General features: G+C 44.4%; 1 protein-coding gene across 6 annotated transcripts in view; it reads right to left on the reverse strand.

The window, feature by feature from the left end:
- The window catches only part of LOC125390519 (protocadherin gamma-C4), a 182,652-nt gene that overhangs the window by 149,508 nt on the left and 10,566 nt on the right, over positions 1–22,578 (reverse strand). The window contains exon 1 of one of the 6 annotated variants that reach the window (XM_087896103.1): positions 18,837–21,378. The exons of 2 other annotated variants lie outside the window; for them this stretch is intronic. In XM_087896103.1, the coding sequence (XP_087752229.1) occupies positions 18,837–21,221 (2,385 nt within the window). In that variant the 5' untranslated portion in view covers positions 21,222–21,378. Of the gene's footprint in view, positions 1–3,838; positions 6,385–8,353; positions 10,912–13,765; positions 16,337–18,836; positions 21,379–22,578 lie in introns of those variants that run through there. 3 more of the 6 variants (XM_085699955.2, XM_087896102.1, XM_048419574.3) reach the window with 3 other exon arrangements.

Here is a 22,578-nt window from a genome sequence, read left to right on the forward strand (position 1 = left end):
GGAGGAGCACAAGAAGTCTCATCCTTGTCTGACTCCTGAGTTTTTATTAATAATAGAACCATTTAGATAAATGTTTCTATTGATGGTTGCTGGGGGAAAGAGGTCAGTTTTCTTCAGGGATGTGGACTCTGAGAGCTACCCATTTTCCAGTAATTACTCTGTAGACACACGCATTACAGGAAGTACTAAATGGACTCAGTGGACTTTATTTTTTAAAAGATCACAAAAAGTTAGGAGGACAAAGTGGGGGTGATTAGAAGAGGAATTGGAAAGGGAGGAATGGGGGAGTGATCAAAACTCATATGCATATATGAGTTCTCATGCAATAAAAATAATTCACAAATAGTATTGCTCATTATCTCAGTACAATTTTCCTCAATAGTATTTTTCTCAAGTAGATTAACAATGGTAAATTGGGAGGTAAGATATGAATACTTATAACTGGATGTATGAAAGAAAGATAATAGATTTTTCCCTGGTCCCCAGTTTACCTTATAATTATTTAAACATTTTTTTTGAGATGGGGTCTCTCACATGAATTCTGACTGTCCTAGAACTCATTGTGTAGATAAGACTGACCTTGAACTCACAGATATCTGCCTGTCTCTCCTTCCTGAGTGCAGGGATTAAAGGTGTGCACCATTACACCCAACTCATTTAAGCATTTTAAACTGACATTCTTTGCTAGTCAATAAACATGCTGATTTCAATAGTCATAATATGTGTCTTACAGGCTTTTTTTTTTCTGAGACAGGGTTTCTCTGTATATTCCTGGCTGCCCTGGAACTCATTCTACAGATCAAACTGACTTCAAACTCAGAGATCTGCCTGCCTCTGCCTCCAGAGTTCTGGGATGAAAAGTATGCATCACTACCACCCAGTTAGTGTCTTACAGTTTTAATTACATTTCCAAATTAGGAAGCCCACAAAAGAAAAATATCTTTAACTTATGCAATATATTGTTAGTCTAAAACTTGTCAGGTGTACAACAACATGATCTCACAAAGCATTAAAGCATCTTAGATTGTTCATTATGCCCGGGATTCTAGACACTCATTGTATTTTTATTATTATCATTATTATTTTGGTGGTGGTATGAAGAGGCAAGAGGTTGATGTCAGGTGTCATTTTCTATCATTCTCTTATTTACTGAGACAGGGTCTTCCATTGAACCTGGATCCCACTGATTGGCTAGTCTGTCTGGACGGTAAGTCCCAGGGGCCTTCCTGTCTTCATCACTCCTACTTCCCCAGCACTGGGGTTATAGACATGTATCCAGCTTTTTTGTTTGTACTTGGGTTTTGGGGATGAGCTCTTTTAAAAATTATTTATTTTAATTTTATGTTTGTAGGTGTATTGTCGGCTTGTATGTGTACCAAGTGCACGTCTGGAATTTGTGGAAGCCAGAGGAGGGTGTCAGATCCCCTGAAACTAGAGCTATAGACAGTTGTGAGCTGCCATATGGGTGCTGGGAACCCAAGTGGGGTCCTCTGCAAGAGCAACAAGTGCTCTTAAATGCTGAGCCATCTCTCAATTCTTAGTGAGTGCTTACAAGGTAAACACTCTACCGATTGAGCCATCTCCACTGTCTTAGCATCTGTACTTTCCAAACGTTAAACATCACTGAAACAACACTCTCAAAACATATGCAAACAAAGTGCCTTCCCACTACTGTATGAGTACCTCATTCTTATGGGAAAGGTGCCTTTTCTAACATGCATACAACTAATATTTAAAAGAATATAAAGTATATAGGGTACTCATACTTACAGCATATAGAACAAGCATTTTATAATGTAACATCTATTAGATGTTTAGAGAGATTTAAAGGATGTTTCTCCTTTGCATGAAGATTGTCTCTAGATACATAATCAAACACAAAAAATTTCTTTAAACGTAATGGAAACGGGGATGGGGAGATAGCTCAGCCAATGAAGTGCTTGATTTCTAAGTGTAGACCTGAGTTCAATTCTGAGAACCCATTTTTTGAAGCTGGCATAATGGCAAGTGCTCATAATCCTAGTACTGGGGAGGCAGAGAAAGGAGATATCTGGGGCTTCCTGGCCAGACAACCTAGCTTACCTGGTGAGGTTCAGTGTCAGTCAGCAAAGGGCATATGGAAAGGTGCAGAAAATGAATTGAGTAGTGATTCCCTCACACAATCATACTCCTGAGTTTTGAGACTCATAAACAAGAGTTTCCTTAAGAAAAGTTTATTAACCTAAAATAAGCTCATCCCTAAGAACTGAATTTTAAAATTAACACATTCTTAAGTCATCTTGACTTTCTCAAATGCAATTCTTATACTCTTGTAACAAAGCAGATTTGCTTTTACACATGGGAGCACAAAAACATTCTGAGAGATGTTGATTTTGGTAAGCGAGTTGGCAGAGACCAGCAGATGCCAGGGGAATGGCACATTCATACTGGTTGAAAACAACAGTATTAACTCTTAGAGCCATTAACAGATGTCACAGAATAAAACAAAATGCTAAGGTTACTTCTCACTGACTTATTCTCCCAGTGAAGATATACATGCAATAATTACACGGGTTAGTTAAGTCAGACTTTTCTGATTTTAAAATGTTGTGATATCATCATCAGTATAAATTGAATTTATATTTTTCTTTTCTTCTTCTTCTTCCTTTTTTTTTTGAGACAGGGCTTTGTTGTGCAGCCTTGGCTGTCCTGAAACTAGCTCTGTAGACCAGGCTGGCTTCCAATTTACAGGGATTACTTTAATCCCTAAGTGCTGGGATTAAAGGTGTGTACCACCACCACTTGGCTTAATCTATATTTCTGATAGGTACTGAGCAAAAGTTTTCCTTGCCATCCACTGATCTGTGGAAGTAATGTAAATTGTAAGTCACCATCTACAAATATACTGAAATATAAAGCACACACAATATCACCTACTGTTTTAGTCACTGTACTATTGCTGTGAAGAGACATCATGACCACCAAGGCAACTCTTGTAAAAGCATATTTGTTGAGACAAGGTTTCTCTGTGTAGCCTTGGCTGTCCTGGAACTCACTAAGTAGACCAGGCTGGCCTCGAACTCAGAGATCCACCTGCCTCTGCCTCCTAAGTGCTGGGATTAAAGACATGTGCTATCACTGTGCAGTTAAAAGGTACAGTTTAAAGTTTTATACCATGATCATCACGGTAGGAAGCACACAGGCATAGTGCCGGATCAGTAGCTGTATATATATATATATATATATATATATACATACACATATACATATACATATATATATACACACACACACATATATATGGAGAGAGAGAGAGAGAGAAAGAGAGAGAGAGAGAGAGACTAGACCTTGGCTTTTGAAATCTCAAAACCCACCTAGAAACACACCTACTCCAAAAACGCACACCTCCTATTCCTTCCCAAATATTTCCACTCCCTGGTGACAAAGCACTCATATATGTGAGCCTATATGTTTTCATTCAAACCACCATCCCTACAAAACATGTCCACTAATAGGGTGTAGACAAATATCCCAAAAGGAACAATATAGGTAACAGTTTGAAATAATACAACAACTCTCTTAGTAACCGAACAGCTATCCTTAGACATTTTAAAGGAAAATTATCACATTTATCAACTTCTTTTAAGGTAAGCCTGCTGTCAGCAGCTAGATTTTCTAAAATATCCACACACTAAGAAATGGATTTGAAAAGTATCCATTACTGAACAAAACTGAGTTGAACTCCAATACAGTGAATGGTGATTCACCATATAACTACCTGATTTTGACTCTGCCAGAAAAATGAGTGAGAAGACAAATGAAGAAAACGCTCTAGTTCTTAGTGAAAGAGACAACTAACCTGAACAGCTCCAGGCTCTCCTTTGTTTGTGTGACTATTATCAGGTACCAGCAGTGGCTCGCTCTTCTCACAGATCTCTTCACTAATGAGCCTGTCGGCATAATTGGGCTGGGGGAAGATCAGGTGGCTCTTTTTGGAGTCTGTAGTGAGGGAGATTTCATGGGAATAGGTCTGCAGGTAAGCCTGTACCCCATCCATGCCCACAAAATGAGAGGTAGGCATGCTGGCCAGTCTGCCTGCGGAAGTCGGAAGCAGGCGTGACATATGCCAGTGCCTAAGCCTGAGGGCCAACAGCACAGTTACAAATCCTAGAAAGACACAGGACACCACTGCCACCGATATCACCAGGTAGAGTGTGAGATCTGAATCCTGGGCCTCCAACGGAGAGTTGTCGCTGCCTAAGTCAGTCAGTACATCCGGAATGCTATCCCCTACAGCGATAGTGAGTGTGACCGTGGCTGAGAGAGGGGGCTGGCCATGGTCCTGGACAGACACCACCAGGCTCTGCTTGAGTGCATCTCTGTCCAATAGAGCCCTTGCTGTGCACACCTCACCTGTATGAAGCCCAATTGAGAAGAGCCCTGGCTCACTGGCCTTGAGCAGGCGATAGGACAACCAGGCATTCTGTCCGGAGTCTCTGTCCACTGCCACTACTTTGGTTACCAAGTATCCGGGCTCTGCAGTGCGGGGTGCCAGTTCCACACCAGTGGAGCCATCAGTCGGAATAGCTGGGTACAGGATCTCAGGAATGTTGTCATTCTGGTCCAGGACAAACAAACTCAGTGACACATTGCTGCTGAGCGGAGGAGTCCCACTGTCCTTAGCTGTTACCAGAAGCTGCAGGTCTCTCAAGTGCTCATAGTCGAAGGACTGCAATGCGTACAGGACACCAGTGTCAGAGTTAATGGAGACATAGGAGGACACAGGAACTTCCTGAAATGTATATTCAGCCAGAGAGTAAGTGACCCGAGCATTATCACCACTGTCAGCATCATAGGCAGTCACCGAAAAAATGGAGACACCTCTGGGATTATTTTCTGAGATGGAAGTGGAATAGGAGGAGCGAGAGAAGGTGGGTGGGTTGTCATTTATGTCTGTTACTTTCAGAGAGATGTGGTTTTCTGTAGACAGCGGAGGCGTTCCATGGTCAGTAACGGTCACTGTGACGTTATAATCCGAAGTCTCCTCTCTATCCAGTGCTCTTGTTGTTAATAGGTGATAGTAATTATCTACGGACTTTTCCAGTTTGAACGGCAAGTTCTCGGGAATAGAACACGAAATCTCTCCATTCTCCCCAGAGTCGGCATCGTGCACGCTAAAGAGCGCTATTATGGTTCCCGGTAGGCAGTCTTCAGAAACGGAACCGGTGAGGGAGGTCAGTATTACTTCTGGGGCATTGTCATTCACGTCCTGGACTGTGACCAACACCTTAGCGCTGGCAAGAAGAGCGCCTCCGTCTTGGGCTACCACCTCCATGAGATAGAATCTGGATTCTTCATAGTCCAGTGATTGAATAGTTGAGATTTCCCCCAGGTTAGAATCGAGTTGGAAAGTCTCGGAAATTTTGTCTTCTTCGTTGCGAAAAGAGAAGGTTAATTTCGCATTGATTCCCTCGTCGGCATCCGTGGCGGTGAGTGTGAGGAGTCGAGCGCCCACAGGTATGTTCTCTGGAACACTCACTCTGTATTCACTTTGAGTGAACAGGGGTGCGTTATCGTTTGCGTCCAGGACGGTCACGCTGATGTGGACAGTGCTAGAATGTACTGGGTTCCCACCATCCAAGGCTGTGAGGACCAGGTCATGAGCAGACTCTTTCTCACGGTCCAGGGGCTGTTCCAACACCAGCTCTGGATGCTTTTGCCCATCAGATCCGCTCTTCACATCCAGAGAGAAGTGCTGGTTGGAACTGAGCCTGTAACCCTGGAGGGAATTGACACCCACATCCCCATCTCTCGCGAAGGGGAGCACCAACCGTGTTCCTGCAGCCGCGTTTTCATTTACTTTGACTTTTAACTCTTCATCGCGGAACCGGGGGAAGTTATCATTAATATCAAGAATTTCCACTTCTACTCCATAAATTTTCATCTTATTCTCAACCAAGATGTTAAAGCTGACGAGACAGGGCGCGCTCTGGGCGCACAGCTCCTCCCGGTCTATCCTGCCTGCGGTGACCAAGCTGCCACCTCGCGGGCTCAGCGAGAAAAGCTGCGACCTACCTCTGGAGACGATGCGGACCCCCCGCTCCGCCAGCTCGCGGGGCTCGAGCCCCAGGTCCTTGGAGATATTGCCCACGAAGGAGCCTTTGTTCAGCTCCTCCCGCACCGAGTAGCGGATCTGTCCTTTACCTGGCGCGCACAGCGTCCCCAGCAGCATGAAGAACTTTAGCAGGTCGCTGCAGCTCCAGCGCCTCAGTGAATCCGCCATTGTCTTTTCTTCCTTCGCTTTCCTCTTAGTCCTGGGTCAGCCCGCTGGCTCCTTGTTTCTCTAAAGCTGAGGAGAGCGGGAGTTGGGATGGGTTGCTTTCCCCAGGAGCTTGTCTGGTCTCGGTTTAATGCGGAGGAAGCTGGGAGCCTGTCGTTTCTAAGACAGCTTCTTTCCCAGTCTGGTGAACAGCGACGCCCAGAGTCCTAACCGGTTACTACATCAATTCTATTTTTCGTTCTCCTTAGTTTAGTTGATATTTTCATTCCCAAAGTTTTTGCTGTGTATTTAACACATTATTGCGCAGCAGTGTTTATATTTAGTAAAGTTTTAATCCTGACAATAAGCCTTCCACAACCTGAGATCAAGATTATTAGCTTTATTTTACTTCTCCTGAAAAGTTTGATTTTATGTATCACTGAGTCCTTATATCTTACCCACATCGAATCTGTTTAGCCAAGAAACTGAAATTCCTACCTTTGTTGTCAAGACTTTATTTTTAATAGGATAGGTTTATGAAAATATGCCTAATATTATACTAGTGTTGCTGGGGAAACAAACCCAGCTCTCAATGTATCTTTGTAGAACGGCCCATATGTTTTTGATAAAGTTTTTAAATTTCCAATCTAAGGCTATAAACAACGACACCATCTCAGACAGTTGGACTACCTGCATTACTATGTCTTCCCATTACTATATTCAAAATACCTGTAGACATTTTGCTGTGACAGGATCTTGGTAGCAACAGTATTGTGACTGTGGAAGATGGGGCTTCGTTTATCTCTCAAGGAGGAAGTCATGGGTATTGAGTCAGCAGTGGTGAGTGGCCTATTTGTTTTGAGGCAGACAGTTAATGCCATCAGTCTTGGAGAATAACACATGAAAAGAAGAATCATGGCAGAAAACAAGAGACATTTAAGACAGCTCCTCCTGCGAGATAAAACAATTCTCACCTAATAACTCATCAGTAGGAAAAGATTTTAATTGAGACCTATACTTTTTGTTTATGTAACTTTATAATCTAGGGATTGAGATGCAGTTCAGTTGGTAGAGTGCTTGTAGTGGAAGCACGAGACCCTACTTTGATCCTTATACCATCAATAAGTACATACATGAATAAACGAGTAAATAATCCAAACCATAAAAATTTAGATATTTCTGTAGAAATTGCCATAAGCACAGGTTGTAAACTTTTTCTTAGCATGTATTTTTCTTAAGATCAAGTTATCCATGAAGATTATATCTCACATTTACTAATAGAATTCACTCTTCATAACGAACATTTTAGGTCTCATACTTTGTCCATCCATTAAAAAGAAACCTGGGAGCAGCTGGAAAGATGGCTTAGCAGTTAAGAACACTGACTGTTCTTCCAGAGAACCTGGATTCGATTCACAGCACCCACATATTGGTTCACAACCATCTGCCACTCCAGTTCCAGGGGATCCAGTGCCATCTGTGGGTACCAGATGCACTGGTGCACAGATGTACATGCCAACAAAACACCCATCCACATAAAAAACAGATTTCCACAAATTAGAAAAAATTCTAATTTTTCCAGGAACCCCAAGACACTCTGCTTGTAAGAAACTCACGACTCAAAGTCAACTGAACACTGCCCTCCCCAACATACTTCGTTGATAACAAGCCATCACCCTGCGATGTGTTTCTTTCACACTCGATTTTCACAAACTTGATTATCACAAACAAACGTTCCTAGTAAGATGAGGGCCATGTTTATTCTGAATCGCTAGGGATCTAGGAGGAAGCAGACCTCAAATCTGAGTATGAGAGCTCTGACATGAAGAGAACCTCGTAAGTTCCCCGAGAGTGATGAGCTTTGGGGGTGAAAGGAATGTAAAGAGGAAGAAAAAGAAGTAGACGGTGTTGTGAACACCTTGTGCAAGTAAACTGCACACCCAAGGTAGAAACCCTTCTGTAAGATGTGATTGAATAGGGTTTGCATTTAAGGTAGAACATTGGTCAAGGCTCACAACAAAATGAAATATTCAACAAAACCACCCCAAAACCACTTAGTGATTTATTAAGAAACACTGAACCCTAAGTAGAAAAGAGAACTAAATTGAAGCTCACCTTTGAGACAGAATCCGAGACAAAAGGAACCTCAGTGTCTCCAAGAGTATCTGGTATCCAAGAGGTGTCGTCACAGAGGAGGTCCTGAGGAGCCACTTCCGGAGTCACATTAAGAAAATTAAACTCTGTCTTAGCTGACTGCGAGGCAATGCACACATTGTAGGAGTAAGGCAATGTCCCCTGACTGTAGTTGGGGAGAACTCCAGGTGCGGAGTTAGAGCTAAGACCAGGCTGAAAGCAGCCCCAGGTAGCTGAGCTGGAGGAATGTCGCAGGCGCAGAGCAATAGCCAGAATCACCGCCAGGAGGAAGAGTACTGAGATCAGGGCCAAGGCCACCACCAGGTAAAACTGAAGCTCACTCTGTGGGTCCGATGGCAGAGGGTCATCGCTGAGGTCTGGCAGGACCTCCTGCAGGCTGTCAGCGAAGATCAGATGCAGCGTGGCTGTAGCCGAGAGCGGTGGCTGTCCACCATCACGCACAGCGACCAGAAGGCGCTGTCGCGCCGCATCTCTGTCACCCAAAGCACGTGCTGTGCGCACCTCGCCAGTGCGCAGCCCCAGGCTGAAGAGCCCGGGATCGCTGGCCTGCAGCACGTGGTACGACAACCAGGCATTGTGTCCGGAGTCTGCGTCCACCGCCACCACCTTAGTGACCAGGTATCCGGGCTCGGCGGCGCGCGGTACCATATCAAAAAACGCAGAGCCGTCAGGCTCGAGCGTGGGGTACAGCACGTGTGGTGCATTGTCGTTGCGGTCGCCTACTAGCACGCGCATGCTCACGTTGGTGCTGAGCGTGGGCGAGCCCTGGTCGCGCGCCTGCAGTGTCAGCTGGAAGGAGCGCAGCTGCTCATGGTCGAAGGCGCGCTGCGCGAACACCACTCCGCTGTCCTGGTTCACGGATACGAATGACAACAGTGCCCTTGGCTCTAGGTCGCTGGCTATGATGGAGTAGGAGACCTGACCATTGGATCCCAAATCCGGATCAGAGGCGCTGACTTGAGCTATGGAAGCTCCAGGTGGATTGTTCTCAGCCACGTGAACCAAGTAGGAGGCCTGGTGGAAAACCGGTGCATTGTCGTTGACGTCCGAGATATGGAGGGTGATGATTACGTTGGAGGAGAGTGGCGGCTTACCCCTGTCGGTAGCTACGATGGTGACGTTGTATTCTGGAATCTCTTCCCGGTCTAGGGTTCTGTCTGTCACTAGTTTGTAATAATTCTTTGAAGAAGATTTCAATACAAACGCTGCATTTCCCAAGACATTGCAGTAAACGTCTCCATTTTCTCCAGAGTCTTTGTCCCTCGTTTTTATCAAGGCGACAACTGTTCCTAGTGGAGAATCTTCCGGTAGGGGGGTAAATACCGAAGTCACAATTACTTCAGGTGTACAATCATTCTCATCCAGAATTTCCACTTGGATACTGCAATGGGATGCTAGGTCTCCGGGATCTTTTGCTTCTACATTCAGGGAGTAACTCTTAGCAGTTTCAAAATCCAAATTATCCTTTGTCGTGATTTCTCCTGTTTGCTTGTCTAAGTTGAAAAAACGTTCTACTTGTTCATCCACATTGTGAAAAGCGTAAGTGATCTCTGCATTGACGCCCTCGTCCTGGTCGGTGGCTGTCACCTGAAGCACCGAGAAGCCTGGTGGCACATCTTCCCGAAGGGTGACCCTGTACACATCCTGGCTGAACACTGGAGGATTATCATTGACGTCTGTGACTTGGATTCGGATCTGGGCAGTGCCACTTCGGGGAGGATCCCCTCCATCCACAGCAGTGAGGACCAGCTGGTGAAAATTATGCTCTTCTCTATCCAGAAAACGTTTTAGAATCAACTCAGGATATTTACGTCCATCTGGGCTCTCCTTCTCTGTGACTTCAAAGTATTCATTGTCACCGAGGTAGTATTTTTGCAGCGAATTAGAACCAGAATCTGAATCCAGGGCTGGATCCAACGGAAAGGCTTTACCTGGTTTGGTGGACTCTCCAATGTTTAAATCCACCTCACTCTGTTTGAATTGAGGGGCGTTGTCATTTATATCTTGAAGAATTACAGCTACATGGAAAATATTTAATGGCTTCTCAGCGACAATATCGAATTCCAGAGCACACAGAGGTTGCTTCCCACAAACCTGCTCTCTGTCTATCCTGTTAGCCACAAGTAAATCTCCGCTCTCTGGGTTTACAGTAAAATAATCCTTCTCTGCGCTGACCCTCAGCTTCCGGGTGGGCAGACCCTGAACACCCAGCCCCAGATCTTTGGCGAGGTTTCCTACCACCGAATTCTTGGCCAGCTCCTCGGGAATGGAGTAGCGGATCTGATCGGGGAGAGCTCCGCAGAACAATGGCAAAAGGAAGGGCGACAGTACCTGCAGCCACCGTGCTATTCCGCTCCCAGAGCCCCGCCCCATCCTCCTGGCTCGCGGTGCTTCTGTGCTCCTTTGCCGGGGCGGTTAAGTCTTCCCTTAGTGGCTGAATCCGGCTAGGACCACGTTTTGGGGGCTGTTTGCTACATCCAGATTTATAATGGCTTCTCCTCTATGGTTGCTTTGCACAGGAAGTTACTCTCCTCGTCTCTCAAACGCGTCTGGGAAATGGTCTTTCTCGTCTTTTGACCTACAGCGACGCCCAGAGGTCTTCTCAGAAATTGCACCGAAGCTTGTAAATACTTGAATTTTTGTTGTTTTGGTTTAGATTTATAGTGTATTTATTTTTTTATATAGATAATATTTTGAAATTTTCCAAAATAAAGATGCAACACATAGTATATGTCTTTATTATCATCTATGAATCGTGTATCAATCTCTCTTAAGTGGAATGACTCCTATGTTTCTTGTGTATCTTTTGGGTAGCACGGCCGATCTTTACATAAATGTCGTCCCCTCCCCTCCTCCTTTTACCTTTTATTGGAAGCAGTACACCATAACGTTCTCCATCTCACTTTCATTCAGTTCATACACCCACATATGCACTCCCTCCGGCTTTCAGTAAAGCGTTTTGTTTGATAATAGTACAAGAGTTCTGCATTTCTCAAGTAGCAGTCCCCCATATGGATAAACAGTAACTTGTACAATCAGAAATTGTCTTTTCTTAAGGAAGCCCAGTACTCATTTATACAAAAGTATTTTTCTTTTATAACTTGTGATAGCAACTTATAAATTATTTACTGTTCTCCAAATCACTGGCATATATCACTCTGGTGGAATCTATTCTTAATGCCAATCTCTGAGTGTATTTTACCCAATTTTAAGCCAACTGAACAAACACCTCTGAGTTATATTTTGTCACCACAGTATTTGGAATAATGTGTCCTGAGATTGACTCTCCCAGTATTCATTTGTTACCGCTCTCCTTGCCCAGGATCAGCTTGTTACCGTGAGTCTTATTCTGTATTGTGCACACCTTCACACTAACATAAAGCCACGTAGAATCAAAACTTCTTTCTAGTCACAGTACCGAGCCATATCCCACTATCTTACTATATTTTCCACGTGTAGAAACCCTATGAATTTATGTGTAGATTTTCATTAATTCTGGATTAACTCATAGAACTATATGAATGCTTAGGAAATAAAAGAGTTGCATATCTCTGATACAAAATACTTTATGTCATGTCAGGGGATACTTTGTCTTACCCCAGGTCACATAGTGATAAATCACATAGTGAATAATTTGCAGGGACTCTGACAGATTGGAATGAGGTCAACTGAGTAAGTACTAAGAATAATATCAGTCCACTCAACCTTACTTGATGAAAACCAGAGTTAAGCAAAAGAGTTAAGCAAATTCTGTTTTGTTAGGACTTAATGGTGATGTCATAATGGGTAATTAAGAAATTATGAAAATCACTCTTATGATTTATTTATATGATGAAAAAAAATTGTCAGTATTTTTGGTAATAACCAAGTTTGCATCAAAGGAATCAGATATCCTGGTGTACTTTGTATCAACAACAACAAAATAATTGAGTTGGACATAGTGGCACACACCTATAATTCTAGCCCTTAAAGAGGATTGTGAGTTGCAAGTCATCTTGAATAAGCTACATAGTGAGTTAAAGGCCAGCCTAAGCTAGACAGTAAGATATTGTTTAAAAAATATTTGAAATATACCAGTCCATGGAGAAGTTCATGTTATAACTAAAGGTTAAATATTTTCCTCATTACACATAAATTGCTGTTGTGGAATATTCCTTAACACTGTGTGAAGAGGTGTCACTCTAATTGGTTTAATAAAGAGCTGAGTGGCCAATAGTCAGGCAGGAATTCTGGATTTGGAGAGGGCTAAGAGAGGAAGAAAATCGGAGTCGCCTGCTGGATGCAGAGGAGACAGGACATGTAGGAGGAGAGGTAGAGGTCACGAGCCATGTGACAGCGTGCAGATGAATAGAAACGGGTTCAGTTATAAGAGCTAGTTAGAAACAAGTCTAAGCCAAGGCCAAGCATTCATAATTAATAAGAAGCTTCTCTGTGTCATTATTTGGGTGCTGGCTGGTGAGACAGAAAAAGACCCACTACAAATTGTCATTGTATAATTATAATAAAAAAAACCCTTTCAAGGAAAGAGAAATAAACTTCAAGCAAAGAATAGTTGAATGTAATAAGGGGAGATTTAAAAAAAATTCAGGTTGTGGTGTGTAAAATGGTTCGGTGGTGAAAGCACTGGGCACCACACCTGTCAACCTGAATTTGATCCCTTGGGCCCACAAAGTGGAAGGAGAGAAGTGATTTCCTGCAGTTGTCTACCAGCATGGAGATACACACAAAGCAAGTGAAGCAGAAGTTAAAATGTTTTAAATATAGTCAGCCTAGACTCCCCATCAACATTACGAGAAAGGCGATGGAAACAGAAATGTGTGTAATTTCCTTCTATTCACAAAGCAAGTCTAGTCTTCAAATGTACATAGGAAAACAGCATTTTAAAATGGAATGGTTTAGAGGTATAAAATTAAGGCGCTCTCTCTTTCCTTTTTAGGATTTCTTTGTGTAGTCCTGGGTGTCCTGGAACTCACTCTGTAGAAAGACTGGCTTCAAACTCAACAGAGATCCACCTGTATCTGCCTCTCAAATGCTGGGATTAAAGGCATGCACCACTACCCAACTAAATTTAGGAATTCCCATCAAAATCACTACAGAATGAAGACTATGAAGGATGAATAAAAGATAATACTGGTTTGGGGTGTAAATCAGTAATAGAGGACTTGCCTAATATACCCAAAGCCATATTCAACTCCCATAATTACAAAAATAAGATTATTAATCAACAAATTAATTTTATGCAGCAAAAGCAAGGGGATATTAATAAAGAAGTTCATATATCTGATACAACACACGTACAACTGGAAACACTTTATGAAACCCTATGTCTGTGTTTTAGTATGGTAAGATTCGTCACAGGAGTGACTCACTCACCTGAAGAAGACTGGAGTCTCCTTTTATTTCCAGCAAGTCTTGAGACACCAGGAGAGGATCGCTCTTTCCACAACTCTCCTGGCTGATGAGTGTGTCTGCATAATTGGGTTGAGGAAAGATCAGGTGACTCTTCCCAGAGTCTGCTGTGAGGGAGACCTCGTGAGAATAGGTCTGTAGGAAAGCTTGCACACCATCCACACCCACAAAGTGTGATGTAGGCATGGATGACAACCCATTACCTGCAGCCCGAAGCAGGCGAGTTGCATGCCACTGACGGAGTTTGTGTATCAGCAGCACAATGACAAAGGCTAAGAAGATGCATGAGACCACAGCCACAGCCACCACCAGGTACAGTGTGATGTCTGCATCTTCCTGGTCAATGTGAGTGTTAATGCTGCCCAGATCTGCCAGGATGTCTGGGATGTTGTCTGACACAGCTATGGTGAGTGTGACCGTGGCAGAGAGAGGAGGCTGGCCGTGGTCCTGCACAGACACCACCAGGCCCTGCTTCAGAGCATCTCTGTCCAGCAGGGCACGCGCAGTGCGCACCTCACCTGTGTTCAGCCCTACTGAGAAGAGCCCTGGCTCGCTGGCCTTGAGCAGGCGGTAGGACAGCCAGGCGTTCTGTCCTGAGTCTCTGTCCACCGCCACCACCTTAGTCACCAGGTAGCCAGGTTCTGCAGAACGAGGAGTCAGCTCCACACCAGTGGAACCATCGGTGGGGAGGGTGGGGTACAGAATCTCAGGTGTATTGTCATTCTGATCCAGCACAAACAATCTCAGTGACACATTGCTGCTGAGTGGAGGAGTCCCACTGTCCCTGGCTGTCACTAGCAGCTTCAGGTCTTGAAACTGCTCATAATCAAAGGAACGCAGGGCATAGAGGACACCCGTGTTAGAGTTGATGGAGACGTAAGAGGACAGCGGTGCCCCCTGGATAGTGTTCTCCGACAGAGAGTAGATTACTTGGGCATTCTCACCACTGTCTGGGTCCTGGGCTGTTATGGTTAAGATGGAAGCTCCCCTAGGGTTGTTTTCTGGAATGTAGGCAGCATAGGAGGCATGGGTGAAGGTAGGTGGGTTGTCGTTGATGTCCATCACTTGCAGTGAGATATAAGTCTCTGTAGACAGCGGTGGAGTTCCCTGGTCGGTGGCTGTTATCGTAATGTTATATTCAGAGACTTCTTCCCTGTCCAGGCTTCTGTGTATCAACAGCCGATGATAATTTCCGTAGGTCTTTTCAAGCCTGAAGGGAAGGTTATCTGGAATAGAGCAAGTGACAAGGCCATTCTCCCCAGAGTCACTGTCGTGCACATTGAACAGTGCAATCACGGTGCCTGGGGAGGAAGCTTCCTGGATAGAACTGGTGAGAGAGGTGATGGTGACTTCTGGAGCATTGTCATTTGCATCCAGAACTGTCACCAGTACCTTACTTCTGGCTCGCAGACCGGGTCCATCATGGGCTTCTACATCAACGTCATAGAATCCAGAGTCCTCATAATCCAGCTCCCCCAACACTGTTATGTCCCCGCTCAGAGAATCCAACTGGAAGAGCTGGGATATTTTGTCTCTTACGTTCCGGAAAGAATATGTCACTTCTCCATTGGCTCCTTCATCTGGGTCAGTGGCTTTTATCGTAAGTAGCCGTGTGCCTACAGGCAAATTCTCCTTCACGCTAACGTGGTACTCTGGCTGAGTGAATACAGGAGCATTGTCATTGGTGTCCATCAGTGTTATTTGAATTGTGGCAGTGCCAGAGCGAACCGGGTCGCCTCCATCGAAGGCCGTGAGAACCAGATGATGAACCGCTTCTTCCTCGCGATCTAAGGCGTTCTCCAGCACCAGCTCCGGGTACTTAATCCCATCCGCCCCATTTTGCACATCCAGGGAGAAGTGGTCATTCGAGCTGAGATGGTAACCCTGCAAGGCATTCGCCCCTATATCCGGATCAAACGCCTCAGGAAGAGGAAATCTTGTCCCAGGATTTTCATTTTCAGCGACTTTTATTTCCCTCTGCTGTGCTCCAAAGCTGGGGGCATTATCATTAACATCGATAATTTCCACTTCTACAGCAAGAATCCTCACTTTATCCTCTAGGAGAATCTCCAGATTTGCGGTACACTTTGGGGATCTGTCACAGAGCTCTTCCCTGTCCATTCTCCCTGCTGTCACCAACCTGCCGCTTCGCGGGTTCAGAGCAAAGAGCTGGGTCTTACCTCTGGAGACGATGCGGACTCCGCGTTCCGCCAGCTTCCCGGGCTCCAGCCCCAGGTCCTTGGCTAGGTTGCCCACCACAGAGCCCCTTTCCAGCTCCTCTGGCACAGAGTACCGTATCAGTTCCGCGCGGATGTCGCATAGGAATCCAAGGAAAATGCAGATCCATACTAGTCCCCTGCGGTTTGATCCGTAAGGAGCCGCCATTGCAGTCCTGTCGCAAAGAGTCCTGAGCTTGGGCATTGAGTCTGTGCAGGCCTGAGGAGCCCCACAATATTTGGGTTTCAGGATAATGTATTTGCACCTTTGGACGCTGGAGCTCCGGGGAGTTCAGAATAATGCTTTCCTTCAGAGCAGAACCAGTCCTTTGTGTTCCGGAAATCTTGCTCTTATTAAATACCCGATTTTCACCCCAGAGTGGTGAACAGCGACACCCAGAGTACTAAACTGTTATTGCAACTAATTCTTGCTAAAACACCACCACACACTTTCCCCTTTCCTAATCTTTCTTTTCTAAAGGAGCATAAAGGCCAAAATCCTGTTGTTTAATTTGCAACAAAAATCCAGGAGTTATCCAAAACGTCACATATATAAAACTAAGTTAGATAGCTAGGTAGGTAGAGTAACAGTGGTTTTTTTTTTTTTTTTTTTTTTTTTTTTTTTTTTTTTTTTTTTTTTTTTTTGGAAAGGGTTGTTTTCTACCTCTTTTTGGTTGCTGCATTGTTCATCTCCCTACATCATTTTCAGTACTTTGCATCGTATGAGGGCCACATCCATTCCTCTCAGGGGACAGCAGTGGATGTGACGAAAAGGGAAGAGTGAAAAGACAGTGGCCCGCGGAGCCTGGAGGTCCAGCTCCAGTTACAATCTATGCAGAAACAAATTTCCTCCCATGACTTCGCCCTCTGGATTCTGGGATAATTTTTCAATTCCATTGCAAGAAGGGTGTTGACTGCTCAGGATATAATCTTACCCCCGTAGAAATGGGGTTTAGGAGAGAGATTCTAGGTGTGGGCTAAAACAGCTAACGCTGTTACATTCTCGGTCACCCAGTATGTCACCACTGTCATATTCACAGTGTGCCACCATCTTTACAACAACAGCTTTTTTTTCTGTTGCTTTGTCAAGACAGGGTTTCTCTGTGTAACAGCCTTGGCTGTCCTTGAACTCACTCTTTAGACCAGGCTGACCTCAAGCTCACAGAGATCCACCTGCCTTTGCCTTCCGAGTTCCGGGATTAGAAACATGTGCCACCACTGCCCATCCAACAGCAGCTTTCATAGACTAAAGCATTTTCAATGTTTAAGGAGTCAAGGGCAAATCAAACCCAAATGAAGAGTAAGTAATCAAGTATTAAACTAAACTGTAGCACCAAAGCAGAAAAGTTAAGCTGAAGATATTTCAGGCCAGCTGTGGTGGTGCACACCTTTAATCTCAGCCCTCAGGAGGCAGAGGGAGGCAGGTGAATCTCTGTGGTTCCAGTACAGCCAGGGCTTTGTAGAGAGACTCTGTCTCAATCCACCCAAAAGATATTTCAGGTTTTTTTTTTCTCATATAAGACACATCCAGTGGTCTCACTTTTACCATCACCAAGTCTGTTATTTTTTAACCGCTGTTTTAAGTTGTTTTATCACTGATTTCAGAAATAGTCCAGATGAGCTATTTTAATAGTTTATTTCAAAGTTATGTATGCTATCATCACGTATGCCACAGCTTTCTCGGGAAATCTAAGAAATTTTGAGACAAGTCAAAAAGTCATCCACTATTTAAATTATTTTTTGCTTACCAACTAGCATGCACAAACAACCAAACTCTTAAGAAGTCACAGAATCATATGCAGAATTAAAATATTTGGTCTTTGAAAGAGTAGGTTAAATGTATCTTTTTTACAATCTTTAAAAGATTATTACATGTTCAGGAGTTGGAGATTAAAATGATGTCTTGGAAATAACTGAAAACAGGTATAAAATCTCAAAATGCTTGTAGATTTGACTCACAGAAGTTATATTAAGGTAACAAGAAAGTTATAAAATGTTTCATAAATAGAAAGATCATCACAGTCCTTGCTATAATGGTGACAAAATAGAACGAACACAAAATAAATGATTTAAGAATAGTCAAAAGATCCATGGAGGGGTCGTCAAGATGGCTCAGGTGGTGAAAGCTCCTGCAGGTAAGCCTGAGAATCTGAAGAGTTTGATCCATGAGTGAAAAGAGCAAACTGACTCCATATTGTCCTTTAACCTCCATATGCTGGCACATGTGTGCCTCACTCCCCACAATAAGTGTTAAAAAAATAAACTTGGGTGAGATTATTAGTGAGAATAATATTGAACCACAGTTAGTAATTCAAATACGAAATATGGTAATATTTGATCCTTGCAGTAAGGCAAATAAGTGTTAACAAGTTTAATTATTGGAAGGCCGTGTTAAACGGATGTGTTGCAATAAAAAATTGTTCAGGTGAGAAGAGGTAAATGGTGAAGATGATCATGAACTTTAATCCAGGCAGAAAGAAATATCAATATGTTTATAAAGAGCTAAAGATTACTTATAAAAAACCAGCCTCACAAATCAAGTAAGAAAGGGCAGTAATATTATTAAGGATGTTGATCTACAGGAAGCAGTCTCGAGCAAGATTTGCTAGTCACACAGAAACACCAACAGTGAAGACCAAAACTGGTAATCAGATCGTTTCCAACGATGACTGGGCACCCAAGAACTAATCTGCACCCACAACACTTTTCCCAGTAAATTGCACCGAACAATGAAAAAAAGTGACCAAAATTGATTAATTTGTGCACGATTGAGAAGCTAATACAAGAAATAATATTTAAAGAGCTCTGTAGGAACTTACCCGAAGAGGAGAAGAGTCGTATGAGGTTTTGGGATTTTCATTATTGCCACCGACAACCACAGAAGGATCGTCACACAGGAGATCCTGAGGGGGTGCAATTTCTGGTGCCACATGGAGAAAATCAAACCCCGCCGCAGTCGCGGAATGCGAGGCAACGCATAGATTATAGGAATAGGGCAACGTCCCCTCGTTGCAGTTGGGAGGAAGCACAGGTTGAGATTTCCAGCTGAGACCAGGCTGAAAGCAGCCCCAGGCAGCTGAGCTGGAGGAATGTCGCAGGCGCAGAGCAATAGCCAGAATCACCGCCAGGAGGAAGAGTACTGAGATCAGCGCCAAGGCCACCACCAGGTAAAACTGAAGCTCACTCTGTGGGTCCGATGGCAGAGGGTCATCGCTGAGATCTGGCAGGACCTCCTGCAGGCTGTCAGCGAAGATCAGATGCAGCGTGGCTGTAGCCGAGAGCGGTGGCTGTCCACCATCACGCACAGCGACCAGAAGGCGCTGTCGCGCCGCATCTCTGTCACTCAACGCACGTGCTGTGCGCACCTCGCCAGTGCGCAGCCCCAGGCTGAAGAGCCCGGGATCGCTGGCCTGCAGCACGTGGTACGATAACCAGGCGTTGTGTCCGGAGTCTGCGTCCACCGCCACCACTTTGGTGACCAGGTATCCGGGCTCCGCAGCACGTGGCACCATATCAAAGAGCGCAGAGCCGTCAGGCTCGAGCGTGGGGTACAGCACACGTGGTGCATTGTCGTTGAGGTCGCCTACTAGCACGCGCATGCTCACGTTGGCGCTGAGAGCGGGCGAGCCCTGGTCGCGTGCCTGCAGTGTCAACTGGAAGGAGCGCAGCTGCTCATGGTCGAAGGCGCGCTGTGCGAACACCACTCCGCTGTCCTGGTTCACGGATACGAATGACAACAGTGCCCTTGGCTCTAGGTCGCTGGCTATGATGGAGTAGGAGACCTGACCATTGGATCCCAAATCCGGATCAGAGGCGCTGACTTGAGCTATGGAGGCTCCAGGTGGATTGTTCTCAGCCACGTGAACCACGTAGGAGGCCTGGTGGAAAACCGGTGCATTGTCGTTGACATCTGTGATGTGCACAGTAACACGTGTCTTGGATGAAAGGGATGGCTTGCCCCCATCAGTAGCTGTAATAGTGACGTTGTACTCTGAGGTCTGCTCCCGGTTCAGGGCCCTGTCTATCACTAGCTTGTAATAATTCTTGGAGGTGGGTTGTAATTTGAATGGAAGTTCTTCCTGAATATGGCATGTCACCAGACCATTTTGTCCAGAATCTTTATCTCGAACTTTAATGAGGGCTATTACTGTTCCAAGGACCGAGTCCTCTGGAACCTGGTTAGAAAAGGACATGAACGTCACCTCTGGGACGTTGTCATTCTCATCAAGAATTTCAATCTGAACATTACAGTGAGCCGTGTGCACTCCTCCGTCCCTGGCTTCTACACCCAACATGTATCTGCTCTTTTCTTCAAAATCCAATGTACCATTAGTTGTGATAGCTCCAGTAGTTGGATTGAGACTGAAGACGAGGTTAGTACTTGCTGGGCCATTTAGGAAGGCGTAGGTGATCTCTCCGTTAACATTCTCATCCTGATCTGTGGCTGTCACTTGCAGGACGAAGGTTCCCTGGGGCATGTTTTCACGGAGGCTAGCTTTGTAAACGTCCTGACTGAACACTGGAGCATTATCATTGGCATCGGTGACTTTGATCCAAATCTGGGTGGTACTGCTTAGGGGTGGGTCTCCCCCGTCGATGGCGGTCAGGATTAAGTGGTGGGAGCTCTGATGTTCCCTGTCTAGAAGTTTTTCCAGCAGTAATTCTGGGTATTTATCTCCATCGGGACTTTCCTTCGTTGATAAGGAGAAGTGTGAGTTGGGGCTGAGCGTGTACATCTTCAGTGAGTTGCTTCCCACATCTGCATCTCGTGCGGAGTCCAGAGGGAATTTTACCCCCGGTAAGGCTGACTCACAGATCTCCAATTCAATGTTTTTCCCAAAGAAATGTGGTGCATTATCATTAATATCTTGGATGGCAACAATTACATGGAAAATATTCATTGGGTTTTCAGTAACCGATTCAAATTCTAGTACACACTCAGATTTCTTCCCGCAAATCTTCTCTCTGTCTATTCTGCCACTCACTAGCAAATCCCCAGTCTCCGCACTAATGCTGAAATAATCCTCTGCACTAACTCTCAGGTTTCGAGCTGGCAATTCCTGGACACCGAGCCCCAGATCCTGGGCTAGGTTACCCACCAGAGAGCCCTTGGCGAGCTCCTCCGGAATGGAGTAGCGGATCGGCTGGGAGATGGCGCCACAGAACAAAGGCACCAGGAAGTGAAGCAGTACCTGATTTGTCATCGTTCCAACGCCTCTGGGGTTGCTTTGCCGTTTTGAGCGCGCAGGGAAGCTTCTTTTTGATTTTTTTTCTTTTTTTAAAAAGACAATCTGTGGGTAGGATTTGTCAGGCGCTTGAAGGGTGCGCAGGAGCCAGACGGAGAGACGTTCTCATAGGTGCAGGAAAAAGCAGACAAGCCCTGGCTGGACCCGGCTGAACAGGGAACCCTTCTCTTCTCTTTGGGCAACAGCGGCGCCTAGAGGTTGTCTTGTAAAACTGCGTATCGTGCAGCTATTAATCCTCAAAGCTCTTGATTTGACTTTTAATTTGCTTGAAGGAACCAGGAATTTACATTTCCTCTAGTTTTGACATTTTCTTGTTTATCATCATTTTATGAATGTTTTCATCAATATATATTTATGTTTTTCATTTCGCAAGGCGTGCTTTTTTTCTTTTCCAGTTTTGGAGAAAAATGCCATCAATGACTTCACTCTATGGCATTACTAACTCAGGTCTGACTGTCATATCCCAACAAGTGAGTGGATTTTTATCCTCATTATTCAGTGAACTCTGATCTTTACCTTTCTGCAAGTTTATTGAAGTAACTTCTTTACTTAGTATTTTAGTTTCTTTGTGTATTTTATCAATTCAACAAAACTTCTCAAAGATAGTCTTTGCAAGGGAGAGGAGTGGCGTTTCCAGAGATATTTTAATGCATTGATAGTCTTTGCAAACCATACTATTTTCAGCTAGGTGTATCAGAGCCTGAGAGCCTATTAAAGGTGTCAGTGTAATATTTGGGCTTTTATGATGGTGAATCTTGCATAAAACATATTTATTTTATGAAACAAATTCTTTCTAAATATGCAGTACTCTATAAACCAAATTCTTACCTCAATCAGTTAAATACCAGTAATTGGTAAAGTTATTGATTGTCAGTAACTTGGTGAGATATTGACAGTCTTTAAACACTTAATTTTATTATTTCCAATTTATCTTATTTCTTTGTGTCTAGGTGTATGTGTACATGCACGTGCACTCATGTGGGGGTCATAGAACACACTGGAGCTGGTTTTCTCCTCCCATCATGGGTGCTGGGGACTGAACTCAGCTTGCCAGACTTGGAAGCAAGAGCCGTTACTCCTGAGCCATCTCACTGGACCTAAGCACTCCATTTTAGAACTTGATCCTGGACTTAGGTAACTCCAAAGCAAATCTCTTTGTTTCTCATGCAAAAACAAATCAGACGACAATGGCTTAAATGCACCTCTTAAATTTCATCCATTAGAACCCCAGTCTCCCAACCCGTGGTATAACGATATCTGGAGGCAGGATCTTTAGGAAATGTTTGACCCAGGAAGGCTTTGCCTTCATTGGTGA

This window comes from Myodes glareolus, chromosome 13, assembly GCF_982192425.1.
Source record: "Myodes glareolus chromosome 13, mMyoGla1.1, whole genome shotgun sequence".
NCBI classification, from domain to species: domain Eukaryota; kingdom Metazoa; phylum Chordata; class Mammalia; order Rodentia; family Cricetidae; genus Myodes; species Myodes glareolus.